General features: G+C 40.1%; 1 protein-coding gene across 2 annotated transcripts in view; it reads right to left on the reverse strand.

The window, feature by feature from the left end:
- The window catches only part of MORC3 (MORC family CW-type zinc finger 3), a 64,284-nt gene that overhangs the window by 39,115 nt on the left and 9,231 nt on the right, over nucleotides 1-15,938 (reverse strand). For both annotated transcript variants that reach the window (XM_053564887.1, XM_053564886.1), the window contains exon 2: nucleotides 2,285-2,357. In XM_053564887.1, coding sequence (XP_053420862.1) covers nucleotides 2,285-2,357 — 73 coding nt within the window. The remainder of the gene's footprint in view (nucleotides 1-2,284; nucleotides 2,358-15,938) is intronic.

Here is a 15,938-nt window from a genome sequence, read left to right on the forward strand (position 1 = left end):
GACCCTACTATAAACCTACCAGCCTAAAAGTCCAGGTTCAAGACCAGCGTAAGCAAGGGCAACACTTTGTCTCTATTAAAAGTTAAAAAATTAGCTAGATGAGGTTGTGTACAACTATAGTTCCAAGCTATTTGGGAGGCTGAGAGAGGAGGATCGCTTGAACCCAGGAGTTTGAGGATGCTCTGAACTATGTTGGTATCACTACACTTTAGCCCAAGTGACAAAGTGAGATATTGTCTCAAAAAAAAAAAAAAAAATTGGGACTTATAAGCAAATCTGACCATAACCTTGCCTCTTTTCTCATGTTCACCAAAATACTATTAAAATACAACCTTAAATTTTGATTATTCAATCTAGTGGAATAAAGTAAGAGTTTATTATCAGTAATCTAACATGACACTAACCTAATAAAAAGTTAATCCTACGAATACCAGAAAAATGAAACTACTCTGTATATGACACATACTTTTACACTATCAAAAATAATAATTCTGAGAAGACCAAAAATCACATTATAACAAATATATTTGTACCAGAATGTTTATTGCAGCTCAATTCATAATTGCTAAGTCATGGAAAAAGCCCAAGTGCCCATCGATCCACAGATGGATTAATAAATTGTGGTATATGTACACCATGGAATATTATGCAGCCTTAAAGAAAGATGGAGACTTTACCTCTTTCATGTTTACATGGATGGAGCTGGAACATATTCTTCTTAGTAAAGTATCTCAAGAATGGAAGAAAAAGTATCCAATGTACTCACCCCTACTATGAAACTAATTTATGGCTTTCACATGAAAGCTATAACCCAGTTATAACCTAAGAATAGGGGGAAGGGGGAAAGGAAGGGGGGAGGTGGGCGGAGGGAGGGTGATCGGTGGGATTACACCTGCGGTGCATCTTACAAGGGTATATGTGAAACTTAGTAAATGTAGAATGTAAATGTCTTTTTTTTTTTTTGTAGAGACAGAGTCTCACTTTATGGCCCCTCGGTAGAGTGCCGTGGCCTCACACAGCTCACAGCAACCTCCAGCTCCTGGGCTTAAGCGATTCTCTTGCCTGAGTAGCTGGAACTACAGACGCCCGCCACAACACCTGGCTATTTTTTGGTTGCAGTTTGGCCGGGGCTGGGTTTGAACCCGCCACCCTCGGCATATGGGGCCGCCCAGAATGTAAATGTCTTAACACAATAACTAAGAAAATGCCAGGAAGGCTATGTTAACCAGTGTGATGAAAATGTGTCAAACGGTCTATAAAACCAGTGTATGGTGCCCCGTGATCACATTAATGTACACAGCTATGATTTAATAAAAAAAAAAAAAAAAAGCCCAAGTGCCCATTAATCCACAAAGGGATTAATAAATTGTGGTATATGTACACCATGGAATATTATGCAGCCTTAAAGAAAGATGGAGATTTTACCTCTTTCATGTTTACATGGATGGAGCTGGAACATATTCACAGCTATGATTTAATATTAATAAAAAAATTAAAAAAAAAAAAAAGAAAATGCCAGGAAGGCTATGTTAACCAGTGTGATGAAAATGTGTCAAACAGTCTATAAAACCAGTGTATGGTGCCCCATGGTCGCATCAATGTACACAGCTATGATTTAATAATTTTAAAAAAAAGTAAAAAAATAATAATAATAATTCTGGCTTGAGTTAGTAATCTCAGGAGGAACACTTGAGCCCAAGTATTTGACACTTGCCTGGACAACACAGTAAAACCCCCTCCTCAAAAAAAAAAAAGACCCATAATTCTCATTTTTACTTTTTTTTGTGTGTATGTGTGGTTTTTGGCCGGGGCTGGGTTTGAACCCGCCACCTCTGGCATATGGGACCAGCGCCCTACTCCTTGAGCCACAGGCGCCGCCCCATTTTTACTTTTATAAACAGAATAAAAATTATTTTTAACAGACTAGTCTGAAGGTAGTGAGTCATCTCAAACTTGATTGTTCAGTTACAAATTGAACTCCTTTTTCTACTCTTTACCCCCTTCTCACTACTACACTTGACTAGTCTTAAAAAATTTTTTTTCCCAACACACAAATTAAATCCTAAACACTATGAAATACTTGGTTAGTATCATACATAAGGTTTGGCAGTGATTAATTTGATATCTATTCGAATAATGGTTATGCTAAGTAAACTTTACTACTGATACCATGCAAAATACATTCTTTTTTTTTTAAGTATAGTTGTGTATTATTTTTCAGCAAAACATTTTTAAAACTACAACTGCAAGCAATAGATGTTGTATGAAATCTCAATTTACATACCTATTAATTCAGCAACTGCACTGAATGGCCAAGTGTGACTAGTAGAATTTGTATGTAAAAACTTCGGGCAAAGCTGAAACAAATAATTCATGTAAATTAATTCAGGTCTTTATTTTGAAAACAGAAACCAATATAATTTTTTTGTCCCTGTGTTAAATAATATTGAGACCCAACAAGAACAACTTAGCTGCTTGTTCCAGGATATAAGGATACACCTGGAAAATACCACCAACCGTCATAAGATTCCTGGGAAAAAAAGACTGGGAAACAACTGAACAGCATATTTGTCAAGCCTTGTTTCAAAACCTCCTTGTGAGTGCAATCATCAAGAACCGCTCAATCCCAGTTCCCTACTTTAAAATGACCCAGCAAAGGCCCTAAAATCCTGTTAACACCAGTTCCTAATCTCCTTAATTTCAGACACAACTAAGACTTTGTCAAGAAGGTGTTTTCTCCTTAGTGTGTATTAGGTCTAATATATGCTTACCATTAGTTCATCAACAGGCTTTTATCTGGGTATCTGACACTTTGACTTGTTTATATTATTTACTCCAAGTTCATTACAGTTGAACTTGTGACAGTGGAGTAGTATCTACCTATAAATTCTTCAAAGAGCATTAAATAATAGCTCTAATTGTTCAACTAAATTTGGCCTATATGGATACCTCCATATTCCAATCTTTACATAAGGACAACAAACTAAGTACAAAAACTAACCGAAAACCTAGTTTAGGAGTATGGTACAAGTATATTCCAGTACAAATATCTGAGTCTCAGTCAATTACAACTAATCTTCAGACAATTGCAGAACAAATTAATTCAAATAAGCCAAAATGCTGAGTTGTGACCAATTAAACCACCGCTTATTTGTTTTCTGTCCATAAACACTGCCTGACCACACTGCAGATCAGAGTTCTTAGAGCCTATTCTGGTTTCAAGGGCTGCCCAGTTCTTAAATCATTCTTAGCACAATTAAACTTTATTACATTTAATTTGTCTAATATTTTTTTCTTTTTAACACAATGCAACAAACCACCTTAATTTCCAAGGCTTTTACATCTGATTTTACTCACAGTAAATACAGTAGGGAAGAATATGCCAATCAACCTCGTGTTATAAGGAACTTTCTAAATTGCTGAGTGTTATAGACATCTGTAGACATCAAACTTTATATAAAGATATAGTTTTAAAAAGCCAAGGCCTGAAAATTTCAATACACAGAGGAATTTTTATGCATTGTTGTATTCAATTTGAACATATGCTCTCATATTCAAGGGAACAAAAAAGTGAGGCACTTCACTGTTTAGTGTGAAGAGCCCTAAATATAATTAGATTCTAAGTCAAGCCAATTGCATTTGTAGTGCTCAGCTGCTGCCACAAGGTGTCAGAAGGGTCTGCTCCTCCTTTGCCCACACTAGATAGTATCCCCAAGCCTTCATTTACCATTATACTGAGGTACACATGTGAAGACTGTGTGTGGCATACACCATGTAATATGGCGTACATCCATAAAATATGGATTATAGGTTATTCAGACTTTCCAAAGCACACTTCACAAATAGTTCTTAATGAAAATCAACACCCAGATCTTTGTCTTGTACAGTGTGAAACAAAAGGCTTCTCAAATTAATGTACCTGAGAACTTGAAGGTGAGCCATCAAGATCTTCCTATCCCACCACCTTCCCTCATCCTACAGACTAGTAATAATAGAGTTTTATAAATTCTACCATTTATAAAAGAATGGCGCATTCCACCACATAAAAGCAAAGCAAAGAGGGCATCAGTTAGAAATAATGAATGCTGGAATACCTTTTTCAGTATTTAAACATAAACAATTAGTTTCAACCATTCTTAATACTCATCCTTAGAATGTGTCTTTGGCTAGAAAAGAAAAATATCCCCCCACACACACCCAGACAAGCTATGGAGCAAATTTACTAGGTGGTGCGTAATTCTGGGCAAGAAGTTTAACTGTCTCTCAAGTTTTGTCATCTGTAAAAATTAAGATAACATTATCAGCTTACCAGGATAAAAGAATTACATGACTTAATATATTAAGTGCTTAGAAGAAAGCCTGGAACATCACAAACATTATTGTTTGTCAACTTATTTATTTTGAGAGAAGAGTCTCACTTTGTCACCCTTGGTAGAGTGCTATGGTGTCATAGCTCACAGCAACCTCAGACTCTTGGGCTCAAGTGATTCTCTTGCCTCAGTCTCCCAAGTAGCTGAGACTATAGGTGCCCAACACAATGCCTGGCCATTTTTAGAGATGGAGGGGCGGTCTCGCTCTAGCTCAGGCTGGTCTCAAACTCATGAGCTCAAGTTATCTGCCCACCTCGAGCCACTGCGCCCAGCCCTGTCATCTTTTTTAAGAAATATCTCTTTAAAGGCAGAACTGGACCAGGGATGGTGGCTCAGGCCTATAATCTCAGCACTCTGGGAGGCCGAGGCAGGTGAACTAACTGCTTGCACTCAAGAGTTTGAGAGCAGCCTGAGCAAAAAGCAAGACCTTGTCTCTACTGAAAATAGAAAAACTGAGGCAAGAGGATGATTTAAGCCCAAGAGTTAAAGGCTGTTGTACGCTATGACGCCACGCCACTCTACTCAGGGCAATAGCTTGAGACGCCATCTCAAAAAAAAAAAAAAAAAGTAGAACTGAGTTCATATAAAAATAAGGAAAATTCTCAATGGCCTCAGCTAAAGAAAAACTAAAAACCAAAATAAAGTTTGAAAATGGGGATGCACTGCAGATTAGATTAGGTTTATTTAACCTGACATAAAAAGGTTCTGGTTTTAATGGTGACTCAAGAGTAAATAAGAGGTGTGGCAGAAGAGCAGTATGCACTTGCTTGAATGAAAGTAACTGCCCTGCCCACCCCACCCCATCACACTCCACCCACCCCCAGTAAGAGTAGACTTGGAGTAGAAGGGATTGGCCTAATGGGAAGTTTATCTGTTTTTGTCTGGATTCTAGATTTTTTCTTTTTTAAGTATAACATGAAGATCTGTAAAAAGAGGTATATTTCCTTTTTTTTTTGAGACAGAGCCTCAAGCTGTCGCCCTGGGTAGAGTGCTGTGGCATCACAGCTCACAGCAACCTCCAACTCCTCGGCTTAAGCGATTCTCTGCCTCAGCCTTCCAAGTAGCTGGGACGACAGGCGCCCGCCACAATGCCCAGCTATTTTTTGGTTGTAGCCGTCGTTGTTTGGCGGGCCCAGGATGGATTCGAACCCGCCAGCTCAGGTGTATGTGGTTGGCACCTTAGCTGCTTGAGCCACAGGCGCCCAGCCTCCTTTTTCTTGAGACAAGAGTCTCAAGCTGTTGCCCTGGGTAGAGTGCCATGGCGTCACAGCTCACAACCTCAAACTCTTGGGCTTAAGCGATTCTTTTGCCTCAGCCTCCCAAGTAGCTCGGACTACAGGCACCTGCCACAACACTGGCTATTTTTGTTGTTGCAGTTGTCATTGTTGTTTTAGCTGGCCCGGGCAGGGTTCGAACCTGCCATGCTCAGTGTATGTGGCCGGCGCCCTGCCAACTGAGCCATGGGTGCCGCCAAGAGGTATATTTTCATTTGAGTTAAGGGTTCCGATTATATGACTTACAAAACTACTATAGAGATACAGCTTCACCAGACTGTAAAAGGCTCCCCCAAGTTAATTATCTGGTAAATATTTGAAACCCAGGGGTGACTAACCAGTAGCACACTGATTTTTTCAGGACTTTTTTATCTGTGGTGCCCAATATCATGAAAAATGTACACTTTTTGTTAGTGTTTGTGTATTTAGTGTGTGGTCCAAGACAACTCTTATTCTTCCAATGTGCAGCACAGAAAACAAAAGGTTGGATACTCCATGGCAGTACATAATCCAAAATAACCAAACATTCAAGGAAACAATCTATTTAGGAGAAAATGTTAACAGACAAGACAGCAGCCTTGGGGAATCAGAACACTGGGTAAAAGAAATATCACCCTATAAAACAGACACACTTGAAATAAGTAGACATTTAAAAGTAATTTACCAAAACACACATATGACTGAGATGCTATGACATTCACACAGATTTTTGTTGAAGAATCGATAGAAAATGTCATAAAATTAAAAAATTTTTTTAATATGAAACTTTAAAAACATGGACACCTGAACACACAGAAGTGTGTACCTCTGCTTCCTTCTGAAACTGCTCCAAACTGAAGGGGAGGAGATAAACCCAGAAGAACAAAAAGAATTCCAAAAATGATGGGTAACAATAAACAAAGCAGTAAATCATACGGAAACTGGAAAGCACAGAATAGTGATAAGTGTTTTAATAGCCCGGAAAGGGCTGAATCCATAGCCTTCAAGAGATGGGAAGCCCCACAAGAACTTAGGCAGAACCCCAGAAAGACTTTTAGGAATCAAGAGTTCTGTGCCCTCGAACTCAAAAGATACCAGAAGGCATGTAAAGAAGATAGGCTGAGGGTAGCGCCTGTGGCTTAAAGGAGTAGGGCGCTGGCCCCATATACCCGAGGTGGTGGGTTCAAATCCGGCCCAGGCCAAAAACTAGAAAAAAGAAAAAAAGAAGTAGGCGGTGACTGTGGCTCAGTGGGTACGGCGCCAGCCCCATATGCCGAGGGTGGCAGGTTCAAACCGGACCTGGCCAAACTACAACAACAACAACAACAAAGAAGATAGGCTGAAAGTCTTTAAAAGAAAGTCTTTAAGATTCCCCCCAGATCCTTGCCCTGGGCAATCAACCCAGTAGAAGTCTATAGGCCAAGTCTCTGTAGAAACTGAGATAGCAGTGCTAGGTAGCTAGGTAGACAAGCAGGGTGTGAGTATTTTGGACTAGTCTAGGTCAAGCTGACCTGGGCTATTATGGGAATAAGGCTGATTAAGACTCCACAGATGGGGAGTTATTAAGACCCTGCTGGTTGGTTGGTTGTTTCCAAGATCTTGCACAGTGGTTATGGTACCAGCCACATACAGAGTGTAGAAGGTCCAAACCTGGCCCAGGCCAGCTAAGCAACAATGACAACTGCAACAAAAAAAAATAGCTGGGCATTGTGATGGGGCGCCTACAGTCCCAACTACTTGGGAGGCTGATGCAAGAGAATCGCTTTAGTCCAAGAGTTTGAGTTTGCTGTGAGCTGTGATGCCACAGCACTTTACTGAGTCTCACTTTAGTGAGACTCTGTCTCAAAAAAAAAAAAAAAAAAAAAAGATCTTGTAGGTGTGCTGTTTTGAGAACAGAGTTAATTAAGACCCTGGGAAACTTCCAAGAAGCAGGTAATACTCCTCAAATGTGTGTATAAAACCCAGAGGCTGTGCTTTCCATGGTGTCTGCAGTCACTAGGACGAGACCAGCTTGCTGCACAGGTTTTTAATACATACTTTCTTTTTCTTACTAAAACCTTACTTGTTTTCTTCAATTATTTCAGCAACTACCTTGAGCTACTACACCACCTGTGAACTCCAGGACAAGTAAAAATTCTCAGAGAGCCCACAAATAAATACTTGTGTACCTGGTCAACTGATTTCCCGCAAGCATGACAAGATCATTCATGGGACAAATGACAGCCTTTCCAACAAGAGTGCTAGGAAAAAGTGGATATTTACATGCAAAAAAATGACAGTGGACGCTTACCTTATACCACACAGAAAAATTAACTCAAAATGAATCGAAGACCTAAACATAAAAGCTAGAACTATAAAAACTCTTATAAGAGGGGTGGCACCTGTGGCTTAGTGAGTAGAGTGCCGGCCCCATATACTGAGGGTGGCAGGTTCAATTCCAGCCCCGGCCAAACTGCAACCAAAAAATAGCCGGGCGTTGTGGCGGGTGCCTGTAGTCCCAGCTACTTGGGAGGCTGAGGCAAGAGAATCGCCTAAGCCCAGGAGTTGGAGGTTGCTGTGAGCTGTGATGCCACAGCACTCTACCAAGGGCAACAAGTAAGACTGTCTCTAAAAAAACAAAAACAAAAACAAACTCTTATAAGAAAGCACAGAGGAAAATAAAACCTCCATGATACTGGATTTGGGAATGACTTCTTGGATATAATAAAAGAGAATATAGATGAATTGTATCAGAATTTAAAGCTGTGCATCCAAATGCACAATCAACAGAGTGAAATGGCAACCTACAGAATGGGAGAAAATATTTACATATCAAATATCTGATACAGTGTTAGCGTTCAGAATACACACACAAAGAACTCTTAAAATTCAATGACTAAGAAACAAATAACTGTGTTAAAAACAGTCAAAGAACTTGAATGGATATTTCTCCAAGAAAATACACAAATGGCCACTAAGCACACAAAAAACTGTTCACCATGAACCATAGGGAAAATACAAATCAAAATCATAATAAGATATCATCTTACTAATTAGGATGGCTACTATCAAAACAATCCCCTGAAATAATAAGTGATGTTGAGGATGTGGAGAGTTTAAAACTCTGGTACTCTATTGGCCAGAATACGAAGAGGTGCAGCTGCTTTAGAAAATAGTATGGATGGTAGGTTCTCAAAAATTAAAAACAGAAATCATCACAGCATCCAGCAATTACACTTCTGGGTGTACTGGAAAGAACCGAAAGCAGAGTCTCAAAGAGACATCTGTATACCCATGTTCACAGCATTATTTACAATAAGTAAATGGCAGAAGCAACACAAATGTCCACTAATGGATAAATGGATAAACAAAATGCACTATTTTTGAGGGAAAGAAAAGCTTTTCTAGTCCCTCACAACACTTCTAGACACTAAATGTGTGTTTTTCTCCTATACTGACTACCAATTCTCCAACTCTCCAGACACTGATTGGGTGTCCAATGATACAATTCAATCCTGACACTATCCAACGTTAGTGCAGAACTGACAAGTTAAGGGTTCAAGCTCGGTGCTATAGCTCAGTTAACAGGGCGCCAGCCACAATACACTAAGGCTAGCAGGTTCGAGCCGGGCCGGGCTTACTAAACAACAATGACAACTGCAACCAAAAAGTAGCCGGGCATTGTGGTGGGTGCCTGTAGTCCCAGCTACTCAGGAGGCTGAGGCAGGAGAATCACTTAAGCCCAAGAGTTTGAGGTTGCTGTGAGCTGTGATGCCACAGCACTCTACTGAGGGTGAGACTGTCTCAAAAAACAAAAACAAAAACGGTTCAGTCCCATAATACTGTCCCTGCTTCAGATGCCAAGTATAAGTCTAGACCTATACTCTGACAGACCAACTATAAATTTAGGGTTCACACGATCCCTTCCTCATATCTGTGATAAACTGTAACACTGATAACACCCAACAAAATACTTATTTACATTTACTGGTTCATTGTAAATGGATACTACAAAGATGAACAGCCAGATAAAAAGACAAGATGTAGGGGCCTGGAGCTTTTATGCCCTCTATGGATGCAGCACCCTCTCAGCACCTGTGTTCACCAACCACCAAGCTCTTTCAACTCCCATTATTTAGGGTTTTTATGGAGCTTCCATTATGTAGGCATGTATTAAATCACTGGCCAAAGGTGATCAAGCTCAATCACAAGCCTCTCCCTTCTCCCTGAAGGTAGTGGGAGGAGCTGAAATTCAAAGTTCAATCATCTGATCACATGTTTGGCTACTCTGGCAACCAGACACCATCAAGAGTAGGGTTAAAACGGTATATATGGGGCGGCGCCTGTGGCTCAGTTGGTAAGGCGCCGGCCCCATATACCGAAGGTGGCGGGTTCAAACCCGGCCCCGGCTGAACTGCATCCAAAAAAATAGCTGGGCATTGTGGCGGGCGCCTGTAGTCCCAGCTACTTGGGAGGCTGAGGCAAGAGAATCGCTTAAGCCCAGGAGTTGGAGGTTGCTGTGAGCTGTGTGAGGCCATGGCACTCTACCGAGGGCCATAAAGTGAGACTCTGTCTCTACAAAAAAGAGAAAAAATTAAAAAAAAAAAAAAAAAAGGGTATATATGAATCTTAAAACAAAAATTCTAAGAGACTGTAGTAATTTTGTCTTTTTTCTTCCCCCTTTGAGACAAGTTCTCTTTATGTTGTCTAGGCTGGAGTGCAGTGGCCCCATGGTATCTCACCATAACTTTGAACTCCTTTGCTTAAAGTAATCCTTTCCAAAGCAACAGGGGGTCTCAAGGTCTGGCTATATCTCACTCCTGTCCTCAGATCTTCCTATCTGGGCTTCCCCAACTGCTGAGATCACAAGCATAAGCCACCATGTTGGCCAATTTAGTCTTTTAACACACACAATGAAATGTTAGCCTTAAACAAGGAAGGAAATTCTGGCATGGATGAGCCTTAAAGACGTTAGTGAAACAGTCTCAAAAAGTTAAATATTATACAAATCCACTAACCTGTAGTATCTGCACAATACTCCCCTTACATTCTCGGGGAATACATTCCAAGACCCTCAATAAATGCCTGAAAATGTAGATGGTATTGAACACTATATACACTATTTTTTTCCTATACATATATATTTATGACAAAGTTCAATTGATAAGTTAGGCACAGTAAGAGATTAGCAACCATAACTTAGTAATAAAAAAACAAATACTGATAAAGTGAGATTCTGTCTCTACAAAAAAAAAAAAAACAAATACTGTGACAGTGTTGAGGTACATACACTGATACCCCAAAATATGTCTCTTGACATGCTGAATCAAAGGAGCATTAAAGTTAGACAAACCCACCCACTACCTCCCCCAAAACATAAGATTCTCTGAAAGTCCTTATCTGACTAAAGTTGGGAACCACCAAAATTGAAAACAAACACCTCTAGTCCCTTGCTGGAGTATTCAGGAATTGAACCCATGTCACAGAAGACAGAAGACAAAATGCTGTCAACAAACCTGGACAAATTTGTCATGAACCAATGTCTGCTCTGCAGGCCCAACAGACTTTGCTCCAGACCACAGTATGTTCTTTAAACTCACTTAAAATTCTCCCCAGTAATCATTTACTGGCTCCAATAGAATTCCTCTTCGCTCACCTATTCATTACCTATTTTGCCAAGATCTAAGCCCCCAATCCTTCTGTAAACTCAAGATGGTAATACAATCTTCTGTACCTCACATATATACGTTAAAATTGTATGCCTTTTCCCCAATCTTCTCCAAGTTGATTTTCCTTTAGAGGGCCAACTCTATGGCTACTAAGTGATTAACAGGCAAGTATCATGTATGTATAGAATGGAGACACTGGTCAAACTGATGATTCATATCCTTGGGGCTATCAGTGCACAATTTAAAACTTACAAATTGTTTATTTCTTTAATTTTTCATTTAGTATTTTTAGACCACAATTGATCTCAAGAGTGGAAATTCAGGAGGTCTGAAGTGTAGGTAAGGGAGACCTGTAGTATACTCCTAGACAGAAAGCAGAATGATGAGTTTGTCAGGGAATGGGGAAAGGAGGATGACAGTCACTAATTAATCAGATGTGTCAAACCTGCAGCCCACAGGCCACATTCCAATTAGTTGAGGACTATTTTGCTTATCTGTGGTGGATTTTGTGAAAACTATGCATGGACTTTTTTTTTTTTTTTTTTTTTGCTTATTAGCTTTCGTTAGCATTTCCGTATTTAATGTATGACCCATGATAACTCTTCTTCCAATGTGCAGTGGAGAAGAAAAAAAGGTTGGACACCCCTAGATGGGTATACAGCATTTTAGTTTTGCCAACAGGAAAATATTTTGGGAGGTTGGTTGCCGAACAATGTGAATGTACTTCTCACTACTGTACTGAAATTTTAAAATGGTCTGGATGATAAATTTTATGTGTATTTCACCGCAACAATAAACAACTGAACAAAAGCACAGCAAACTGAACAATGCAATACTCATCTCTCCCTTCTCATGCCAACTTCCAAAAAGAGCTAGCAGCCATGATTATGACATGGCAGGAGAGTAGATATAAAATTTCTCCCTAAAAAACAGATTTCTAAAAAGTTCCATTTGGTTCTTTTACAACGCTGTCTGGACTTACTGTTGTTATTCTCATTTTTAAAACTTAATTTTTAAAAAATTTTCAGTTTTTAAGAACTTATGTATCTTATGGCCTAACACTTCCCATTCTTTATGGTCTATCTACAGATGCTGACACAGGGCGCCCCCCCAAAATGGCTCCTTCCTAACTAATCACCCAATAATAAAGTTCACCAATGGTCAGTTAGCTCCATTCATGTATGAAAATCTCCCAGTCAGCTGTAGTAGCTTCCTAGAAAATGTGAGAAGGCTAACCATCTCCAGACATTTGAAACTGTCTAAAATTAGAATCCAAAAACAACATACAAGAAAAGAAATATACAGAAAACAGAAAGTAGGCTCAGCGCCTGTAGCTCAGCAGCTAGGGCACCAGCCACATACACCATTGAGCTGGCAGGTTCAAATCCAGGCCGGGGCCTGACAAACAACAACGACAACTCCAACCAAAAAATAGCTGGGTATTGTGGCAGGTGCCTATAGTGCCAGCTACTTGGGAGGCTGAGGTAAGAGAATCGCTTAAGCCCAAGAGCTTGAGGTTGCTGTAAGCTGTGACGCCATGACACCAAGGGCAACATAGTGAGACTGTCTCAAAAAAGAAAGAGAAAAATATGGATGGCAAATAAAGACGAATAGAATGGAAAAAAAGTTAGAAACTGAAATCCAAAGAGTAGTTCTAAAGTTATCTCAAAAACCTAATGAATTCAAAGACAAAAGTCACCAAAGATATGGACATAATGAGAAAAGAGATAGCAGAGCTCAAGGAAATGAAAAAGTTATTCAAGGAGCTCCAAAATACAGTAGAATCGCTCAGTAACAGAGTTGGCCATGCAGAAGAAAGGATCTCTGAAATTGAAGAAAAAGCTTTTAAAGGTTCCCAAACGCTCAAAGAGGCAGATAAATGGAGAGCAAAAACTGATCATTCCCTGAAAGAGTTGTAGGATCACTCCAAAAGAGCAAACATTCACCTTATAGGAATTTCTGAAGGAGAAGTTTCTAAAGGCACAGATGCTCTACTCCAAGATATAATAGAGAACTTCCCAAGCATGGTAAGAGATACTGAAATTCAGATAGCAGACAGTTTCAGAACCCCAGAAAGACTTAATCCAAATAAAGCATCTCCTAGACACACTGTGATTAACTCTGACAAAGTTACGATGAAGAAGAAAATTCTGCAAGCAGCCAGACATAAGAAAACCATCACCTACAAAGGGAGAAATATCAGAATGACTGCAAGATGGCTCAGCCAAAACCTTTCAAGCCAGAAGAGGATGGTCATCGACCTTCAATCTCCTAAAACAAAACAACTTTCAGCCCAGGATCCTGTATCCAGCTAAACTGAGTTTCATTTGTAATGAGAAACCAAATACTTTACTGACATACACATGTTGAGGCAATTTGCCATAACTAAAGCAGCTTTCCAGGACATTCTCAGATCCATCCTCCACAATCACAATGCTCTACCACCAAAGTATACTCACCCAGAAATTTTTAAACAAAACCCAACTTCCACAGTGGTGAAAAGATTAAAAATGTCCACTGGACATTCAAAAAACATGACACCCAAAACACTACCATGCTTATCAATGCTCTCAATTGATGTGAATGGTTTAAATTGTCCTCTAAAGAGGCACAGGTTGGCTGACTGGATACATAAACTGAGAACAGGTATCTGCTGCATACAAGAATCTCATCTTACCTTAAAGGATAAACATAAGACTCAGGGTGAAGAGATGGACACCTATAATTTAGGCAAATGAAAATCAGGAAAAAAAGCAGGAGTTACTATTTTAGTTGTAGATACAATTGGCTTTAAACCAACAAAGATAAAGAAAGATAAGGATGGTCACTACATATTTGTTAAGGGAAACACCCAACACGAAGAGATTTCGACAATTAACATTTATGCATCTTACCAGAATGCTCCTCAATCTGTAAAGCAAACCCTAACGGGGTGCAGGGAAAACACTTGAAGAAATCAGCCTGGGAGAATATTTTACAAGGAGGACCCCCTGGGCAATTGAAGCAACACCAAAAATACATTACTGGGATCTGATCAAACTAAAAAGCTTTTGCACAGCCAAGAGCACAGTAAGTAAAGCAAACGGACAACTGTCAGAATGGAAGAATATTTTTGCAGGCTATGCTTCCAACAAAGTCTGAAAACTAGAATCCACAGAGAACTCAATAAGAACTATGCAACTCAATAACTAATCAATAAGAAAAGAACAAATAACCCCATTTCTATGTGGGCAAGAGACTTGAACAGAAACTTCTCTGATGAAGACAGGTGCATGGCCTACAAACACATGAAAAAATATTCATCATCAAGCGGCACCTGTGGCTCAGTAGGTAGGGCGCCAACCCGATATACTGAGGGTGGCAGGTTCAAACCCCGCCCCAGCCGAACTGCAACAAAACATAGCCAGACGTTGTGGTGGTGTCTGTGGTCCCAGCTACTCAGGAGGCTGAGGCAAGAGAATCGCCTAAGCCTAGGTATTGGAGGTTGCTGTGAGCAGTGACGCTATAGGACTCTACAGAGGATGATAGAGTGAGACTGTCTCTAAAAAAAAAAAAGAAAAAATGCTCATCATCTTTAATCATCAAAGAAATGCAAATCAATACCACTTTGAGATATGATCTAACTCCAGTAAGGTTAGCCCACATCACAAAATCCCAAACTACAGATGTTGGCATGAATGCTGAGAAAAGGGAACACTACAGTGCTGGTGGGAATGCAAGCTAATACAGCCTTTTCATAGTTTTTTTTTTTTGTAGAGACAGAGTTTCACTTTATTGCCCTCGGTAGAGTGCCGTGGCATCACACAGCTCACAGCAACCTCCAACTCCTGGGCTTAGGTGATTCTCCTGCCTCAGCCTCCCGAGTAGCTGGGACTACAGGCGCCCGCCACAATGCCCGGCTATTTTTTGGTTGCAGTTCGGCGGGGGCTGGGTTTGAACCCGCCACCCTCGGCATATGGGGCCGGCGCCCTGCTCACTGAGCCACAGGCGCCGCCCGCTAATACAGCCTTTTAGGAAAGAAGTTTGGAGAATACTCAAGGAACTAAAAGTAGACCTACCATCGATCCTGCAATCCCTCAACTAGGTATGTATCTAGATGATTAAAAATCATTTTACAACAGGGTGGCGCCTGTGGCTCAAAGGAATAGGGCGCTAGCTCCATATGCTGGAGGTGGCAGGTTCAGACCCAGCCCCGGCCAAAACTGCAAAAAAACAACAACAACAACAAAAAAAACTTCCAATATAAAAAAAAAAATCATTTTACAACAAAGACATCTGCACCAGAATGCTTATTGTAGCCCAATTCATAATTGCCAAGACGTGGATATAGCCCAAGTGCCCATCAGCACATGAATGGATTAACAAATTGTGGTATAAGTACACCATGGTATACTAGGCAGCCATAAAAAAAGATGGAGACTTCATATTTTTTATGTTTACCTGGATGGAGCTGGAACATTTTCTTCTTAGTAAAGTATCTCAAGAATGGAAAACAAAGTATCCAATGTACTCAATACTACTATGAAATCAATATATAACCACCTACACATTCATACAAATGGTAAAACATAACTACAGTCCAGAAAGTAGAAGGGAAGAGCAGAGAGAAGGGAGGAGAGGGGGGAAGCCAGGAGGAGGGAGGGTATTTGGGGGGAATCTCACCTAAT

Source organism: Nycticebus coucang, chromosome 16 (assembly GCF_027406575.1).
Source record: "Nycticebus coucang isolate mNycCou1 chromosome 16, mNycCou1.pri, whole genome shotgun sequence".
Classification (NCBI taxonomy): domain Eukaryota; kingdom Metazoa; phylum Chordata; class Mammalia; order Primates; family Lorisidae; genus Nycticebus; species Nycticebus coucang.